The 8,108-nt window shown below is 37.2% G+C and overlaps 1 protein-coding gene across 1 annotated transcript; it reads left to right on the top strand.

Moving 5' to 3' along the window:
- Positions 1-795: 795 nt before the first annotated feature.
- LOC149704925 (uncharacterized) lies at positions 796-7,717 on the top strand. The gene is made up of 3 exons (XM_089865743.1): positions 796-936; positions 5,441-5,629; positions 7,034-7,717. The coding sequence occupies exons 1-3, from the start codon at positions 796-798 to the stop codon at positions 7,715-7,717; spliced, it is 1,014 nt and encodes a 337-aa protein (XP_089721869.1).
- The last annotated feature ends 391 nt before the right edge of the window (positions 7,718-8,108 follow it).

The following is an 8,108-nucleotide window of genomic DNA, read 5'->3' as shown; positions in this document are numbered from 1 at the left end:
ACCTAACTTAACCAAACCTAACCTACCTAACCCTAACTCAGAATTACGGGGGCATGTTTTCCTTTCGAAGTTTTCAGCCATTCGACTTCCATATTTAATAAGTTACACTGATCAACAGTCTCTTATATAATAATTTTAAAATATTGATTTTTTAATGGAAAATACGAATTAATAAAACGGGTATGTTATTCTTGCCAAATTCCTGTGTTATCGCCTTTTGTGGCAAACGGGAATTGGGAGAAATACATTTTGGTGAATCAGAAATATATGATTTCGGTTAAATTCTTCTGATTGGGACAAATGAGATTGGGTGATATGGGGGGACACCTTATTGACCGGTTAAAAACTAACATCGCATTTCTTTAGTTACAGAGTTAATATAATCCGAGTAGATAAGAGTCGATTTCTCCAACAAAAACTACTATTCGCGAATATTAAGCCAACTATTCGCGAATATTTTCTTTGTCCCAGCCAACGGAAGTTTTGAAAGGAAAACCAAGGAGCATATATACCACTACGATAAAGTTGTATGTCCATGAACAGGCTAATGCTTTCTATGCGCAACGACAGAATCTTTTTGTTCGCGATTTTTACCATTAGCTCTATGGCAGGGCTCCCATCTGGTCTCTAAAATACCTAAAAGTCTCTAAACCACCCTAAAATCGCTATTTGGTCTCTAAACCACCCTATTTTCAAAAATTCCCGTTTGTAATATTCCATCTAAAATTTTTTGCAACAGTAAAACTATTCTCACTCCGAACCACAGGGAATTATTAAACGCTTTAACCTTTACAAATGACCTTGGCAATATCTTGCCTATTTGAACTATGTGTTTCCGGTTTTTCTCATTGGCTGGTGGAACTGTGTTTAGAAAGCAAATTCGTCTTGGCTCGGAGAGGTTTATTTGGGTTTCCCAACTTTTTTTGTGATACTTCCGTACAAATAAAGATCTAATTTTGATTTTGAATTGGTCTCTATTTGGTTCCTATTTCCAAGAATTTGGTCCTTCTTTTACCCTATTTTTACCGTGAAAGGTCTCTTTTTTCACTATTATTTTAAGAAATTTCTGTGGGAGCCCTGCTATGGCCAGTTTCATACTCCTAGAAGCTGTTAGTACCCATTTTTTTTTCAAAATATTTATTCGGAAATAAAAATGACTATGCTTTAGTGGAAGTATATTTTAAGGGGTTAATATTTCACATTTTGGTACTTAAAGTATAGCCCAGGACTTTTAGGGTTTGACCTAGAACATTTGAACATAAAGATGAAAATTGGTACATGTGTTATTTTTGACCTAACAAAAAATATACTAAAAGTCCCCTGCTGTAGAGCGCGAGCTTTCGCCGCCATCTTGGAAAATGGCCGCCGGGAATGCCAGCTACGATGTATTCCACGTTCTTCTTCAAAAATTATGAAAATTGGTACACATAATTATTGCAAACACATGAACATCATGGCAAACTTTTACAGCTCTGTGTTCAATAGTTTGGTCGCCATATTGGAAAATGGCCGCCGTGAATGCTAGGTACAGTATATTTCACCATGTTGTTGGAAAATTATGAAAATTGATAGGTATTATAATCAGAGCTGTGTAAACCTCATAGTAAAATATTGAAGCCATTAGTCAGATATTTTGGCCGCCATGTTGGAAAATGGCCGCCATCAATGCCATTTAGATAAAGTATATGGTTCAATAAATATGAAAATTGGTAATTATTATGTTGAAGACCATCTAAATATCATACTTGAATATTGAAGACGTGCTACTGATAGTTTGGGCGCCATCTTCGAAAATGACTGCTCGAAGTGCCAAATATATTACTGATATATAAATTTTTTCGATATTTGTTTATTGATTAGATGATTTTCATTAACGTAATGAACAACAAAAAATGGATATCTCGAAGTCGAAATTATCGACGCCATCTTTAAAAATGGCCACACGAAAATCATTGCCCTAAATTCTGAAAGAAAGTTATTCTAAGCTGTTATTCTCAACATGTTGATTAGAGAATATGATTTAATATGGGGTTTATACATTCTAGTGTTGTTTAAGATTAGAATTTAGACAAATATCTAACATTTCATACATATTCATCGTCATCCTGAAGATTTTTCATAATAATTGCATGTCAGAGCCCTTGATTAGGCGCTACACCTAGCTGGTGGCCTTATCAGCGCCCCTCCCCATCATATTGCAAATTGAACCTGCGGAACCGCCGTCATGGCACACGGGATCGGCCAGCGGGCCCGACAAACGCCACTTGAGCAGGTGACTGAAGCTGGACACCGTCAGCGGCGAGCCCAGTCAGGAGGTGGTCAGTGACAGGGAAGGATTAAGGCAGCAGAAGACTCGAGGGGACGGGGGAGTTCTCTCCAAGCACAACAGTGCCATACGGCCCAAACTAATAGTGTATTCGCGACCCCTAGAGGGTGGCCAATAGCGGGGGCAAAAGCGGCCCAGCAAAACCTTCACGGAATGGGGCAAGGAACGGTCTGAACCAAGGGCGAACCCAAGGAACTCCCGAAACGTCACACCGAACTCGGGCCCCTCCGCCACGACAAGTCCTTTGAGTTAAAAGAGAACACTTCTTTCATTTACATGCTGTAACTGGGTGTGGTTATGATAAGGCGTGGTTTAAAGTAATGACAGATAATCAACATCTTACAAATTTGTTGCCCTTTTTTAATGACCATATTGCATCTAAGGGAGCCATAGCTGCTGCCGAAGAGAGATTTCTTTTCGCTTTTTTTAGGGTGATAATTGACACATGCTGTCAAGTCATCATTTGATCTCGGCAAGCTTCATCCAACAACCGACGCCCCAAAACTACATTTTTGCCAAGCGTATCTTCAAGTCCAACAATAGCTAGGAAACGATTTAATCCCGAACAGTGGGGATTGGTTCGCGATCGGGAAAGTCGAAGACCCATCCACACTCATTATTTGTACCTGCAGCCTGCAGAACATCTTTTGTCAAGAACTGTGAATGTAGACGATCTGGATTAGCTTGCTGGGCAATGTGTGGTCATTGTCAAGGTATAAGCCATAATAAAAAATCTTCAGGATGACGAGAAATATGATGGAAATGTTAAAAATGTGTCATAAATCTAATCCTTAAAGACACTGGAATGTATATACCCCATATAAAACGGTTTTTCCTAACCAAAATCCGAGTAATATGGCTTTCGTTTTCTTTTTTCCAGATTTTAGGATAGTAATATTTCAGCGAGCATTTTTCAAGATGGGTCGATAATTTAGACTCGAAAATAGTTATTTTTATGGCGTTTTATACGTTCATGAAAATCATCTACTCAATAAACAAATATCGAAAAATTTTATATATTAGTAATATATTTGGCACTTCGAGCAGTCATTTTCGAAGATGGCGCCCAAACTATCAGTAGCACGTCTTCAAAATTCAAGTATGATATTTAGATGGTCTTTAACATAATAATTACCAATTTTCATAATTTTTGAACCATATACTGTATCTAAATGGCATTGATGGCGGCCATTTTCCAACATGGTGGCCAAAATATCTGACTAATGGCTTCAATATTTTACTATGAGGTTCACACAGCTCTGATTATAATACCTATCAATTTTCATAATTTTCCAACAACATGGTGAAATATACTGTACCTAGCATTCACGGCGGCCATTTTCCAATATGTCGACCAAACTATTGAACACAGAGCTGTAAAATTTTGCCATGATGTTGAAGTGGTTCCAATTATTATGTGTACCAATTTTCATAATTTTTGAAGAAGAACGTGGAATACATTGTAGCTTGCATTCCCGGCGGCCATTTTCCAAGATGGCGGCGAAAGCTCGCGCTCTACTGCAGGGGACTTTTAGTATATTTTTTGTTGGGTCAAAAACAACACATGTACCAATTTTCATCTTTATGTTCAAATGTTCTAGGTCAAGCCCTTTTTTGGCCTATCTGTCCTGGCCTAATAGTGGAGTTAGGCCTTGGCCCTTTGAAAAATTGGTTGCCGAATATTTATCGAATAGTAAAATCAGTATTCGATATTCGTTGGAATAGTAAAAATGGGTTCAAACGAATACCGTCTTGATATTCGATCGAATTATTCGTTTTAGACGAGTATTCGCCCACCCTTAATATATTGTTGATTAAAAATTCAGGGAAAACTCAGGGAAATTTATAGTTTTTTTAAGTAAAATTCAGGGAAATTTATAGTTTTTTTTAGTAAAATTCAGGGAAATTTATAGTGTTTTTTTAGTAAAATTCAGGGAAATTTATAGTTTTTTTTAGTAAAATTCAGGGAAATTTATAGTTTTTTTTAAGTAAAATTCAGGGAAATTTATAGTGTTTTTTAGTAAAATTCAGGGAAATTTATAGTGTTTTTTTAGTGAAATTCAGGGAAATTTATAGTGTTTTTTTAGTAAAATTCAGGGAAATTTAGTGTTTTTTTTAGAAAAACTCAGGGAAATTTATAGTGTTTTTTAGTAAAATTCAGGGAAATTTATTGTGTTTTTTTAGTAAAATTCAGGGAAATTTATTGTGTTTTTTTAGTAAAATTCAGGGAAATTTATTGTGTTTTTTTAGTAAAATTCAGGGAAATTTATTGTGTTTTTTTAGTAAAATTCAGGGAAATTTATTGTGTTTTATTTTAGTAAAATTCAGGGAAATTTATTGTGTTTTTTTTTATTAAAATTCAGGGAAATTTATTGTGTTTTTTTAGTAAAATTCAGGGAAATTTATTGTGTTTTTTTAGTAAAATTCAGGGAAATTTTTTTTTGTTTTTTTGAGTAAAATTCAGGGAAATTTATTGTGTTTTTTAGAAAAATTCAGGGAAATCTGTTTTTTTTAGTAAAATTCAGGGAAATTTATTGTGTTTTTTAGTAAAATTCAGGGAAATTTATTGTGTTTTTTTTAGTAAAATTCAGGGAAATTTATTGTGTTTTTTTAGTAAAATTCAGGGAAATATATCGTGTTTTGTTAGTAAAATTCAGGGAAATATATCGTGTTTTTTTTAGTAAAATTCAGGGAAATTTATTGTGTTTTTTTAGTAGAATTCAGGGAAAATTTGTTTTTTTTAGTAAAATTCAGGGAAAATTTGTTTTTTTTAGTAAAATTCAGGGAAAATTGGTTTTTTTAGTAACATTCAGGGAAAATTTGTTTTTTTTAGTAACATTCAGGGAAAATTGGTTTTTTTTAGTAACATTCAGAGAAAATTTGTTTTTTTAGTAACATTCAGGGAAAATTTGTTTTTTTAGTAACATTCAGGGAAAATTTTTTTTAGTAACATTCAGGGAAAATTTTTTTTAGTAACATTCAGGGAAAATTGTAGTTTTTAGTAACATTCAGGGAAAATTGTAGTTTTTAGTATAAGTCTAGGTTATGTTAAAAATAAATCAAAGAAAACCTAAACAACAAAATTTAAATATTAAAAATTTGTAAATTTGTTAGAAATCGAAAGGTACATCAAAGTCATTGGGTCTGACTCCGACTGTCACAAACAAGGAAGTTAAACCTCCAAAGGAATCTTCTCCAAAAACAACTGAACAAGATGATAGTGACCCTGTTAAGATTGCTTTTCTCTTAGTACTGGACTCATATTTGAAGGAAGTCAAGGATAAAACTGAATTACCCGTTCAGGTAAGCGTCTTGATGCTTTTGTTCTTATAAAATCCTATATTTTTGAGTATACATTAAATTCCTATATTCTTGAAAGTTTCCCGTGGAAATCTATATTTTTGAAAGTAGTAATAGTAATAATAATAAAGCTTTGACCTACATTATTGAAAATGTCCCATGAAATCCTACATGTTTGAAAGTAATATCATGGTATTATTTTCCTTTATTTTTGTGTTTCGTGAAATCCTTTTGAAAGTGTTTCGTGAAATCCTTTTGAAAGTGTTTCATGAAATCCTTTTGAAAGTGTTTCGTGAAATCCTTTTGAAAGTGTTTCGTGAAATCCTTTTGAAAGTGTTTCGTGAAGTGTACACCGTTCTATTTAAATCATGGTAGAGAAGCTCGCTTCTGATATATCGGAAGCCTTGGATATTGTTAATGAAGATCCTGCACCTGAGGAAGACGTCTCGGCACCTGTCGCAGCGTCTCCCCCTCAGCTTCTTCTACAATATCCTTTCCTTACTGCTCGAACCATACGACCGTTTCGACATGGTTACACCAGAGAAGTAGTGCAGCGGCGGATAGTTCAGCCTGGTGGTCCGGAGCGAGATAAATACTACTAGCTGTTACCCGCGGCGTCGCTCGCGTATAATAAGAACTTCCATCAAAATGATACAAAGAATGGGCAGATTTTACTGATGACCAATTTTTGTAGCACCCTAGGAGCGAAGGCACTCGGCGTTGCCCGTCAGCCCATCGGGACCTTTTTTTATGACTTTCCACGCGGACATTATTCCATAAAGAAGGGTTTTTAAATTTCTGGCCGCCATTTTAAAAGATGGCAACAAATCGAGCCCAAAAGAGCATTCAGCCCGTCTATAGGTTAAAGGAAAACAGTGTACTAAATATTTGCGAAATCGGTTGAAACGCGCGGACGTTGTTGCATAAAAAATATTTTTTACATTTCTGGGCGCCTACTACTTATGAGTAACGTTCCAGCAAATTTTCAGCCTTCTAGGGCAAGTGGTTTGGGCTGGGCGTTGATTGTCAGTCAGACTGTCAGTCAGTCAATCAGTCAGTCAGGACTTTGATTTATATAGATATAGATTATACACCTCGGCCTCGCCGGATCATGTTAAGATCCCGGAACGACGTGGCGAAGCATTTACGAAAATTCCCGAACCCTCAACTAGCCATTGAGGACTTTGACTATTCAAGAAAGCGATTTATGCGCCTCCTTGGGAAATAACCCGGATGGCTCGTTAAATTGCCCTTATTTATTCAATATTTTATACAATTTAGGACGTGCCGCATCTTCATGATGACGAGGACTTAGATGATGACAAAGACATATTAACGGTAGCACCAAGACCACCGGTTTCGACACGTGAAGTGTCGGTTATTTATTCAATATTTTATACAATTTAGGACGTGCTGCATCTTCATGATGACGAGGACTTAGATGATGACATATTAACGGTAGCACCAAGACCACCGGTTTCGACACGTAAAGTGTCGGTAACTACTTCTACCGCCCCGAATGTACAACCTAGTCCTGGTGTCGCTCCAACCCTTGCTGGGGTGCCTTCTCGGGGTATTTCTCGAGGGGCACTCCTGCGACGGTTGACGACACCATCTTCTTCGGTTGCCGTATTGCCGACGCCTCCTCCTCCGTCTTGCCAGGGTCGGGCATTGTTGCCGACGCCTCCTCCTCCGTCTGGCCAGGGTCGGGCATTGTTGCCGACGCCTCCTCCTCCGTCTGGCCAGGGTCGGGCATTGTTGCCGACGCCTCCTCCTCCGTCTGGCCAGGGTCGGGCATTGTTGCCGACGCCTCCTCCTCCGTCTGGCCAGGGTCGGGCATTGTTGCCGACGCCTCCTCCTCCGTCTGGCCAGGGTCGGGCATTGTTGCCGACGCCTCCTCCTCCGTCTGGCCAGGGTCGGGCATTGTTGCCGACGCCTCCTCCTCCGTCTGGCCCGGGTCGGGCATTGTTGCCTACCCCGGCAGCACCATTTAATCTAACGTGTTACCGATGTGGGTGCCCGCACCACGTGTGGGATTGCCCGTATAGGTTGATCGAAAAATTGTATTCCTTCCTCTGGTATAATAGGTAATAAATAAACAGGTTGTGGTTTGCAAGTTAATTTAATAGTTTAATAAATTAAATAAATTAAATAAATTATTTATTAGAAACATTTCATTTTGATCCATGTTATATTTAAATGCCTAGTTGCTACCTGGTTGATTAAAAATATATTATTGCCTATTCCGTAAACACGTTCAGGCAAGGGCTTTAGGAGGTGGTTGACCCGTGCGGAATTGTTATGAACGGAATTTATTTTGTGATTCATTGCTTTTTTTTAATTGTGTAGGCTGACTTCTCGCCTACACAACTTAAGGTACAATTTTTTTGAAAAGTGTACAAGGGTTTTTATGACCTGTTAGAGAAATTCGGAACGTTATTATTTAACAGACTTGAAGATAACAAAGGATATTTTCACAATT

This window comes from Phalangium opilio, unplaced genomic scaffold, assembly GCF_054372755.1.
Source record: "Phalangium opilio isolate 3A_F unplaced genomic scaffold, DU_Popi_V2 ptg000015l_1, whole genome shotgun sequence".
In the NCBI taxonomy this organism is placed as follows: domain Eukaryota; kingdom Metazoa; phylum Arthropoda; class Arachnida; order Opiliones; family Phalangiidae; genus Phalangium; species Phalangium opilio.
The sequence above is the reverse complement of the archived record's forward strand: the minus strand, read 5'-3'. Positions and strand labels throughout refer to the sequence as shown.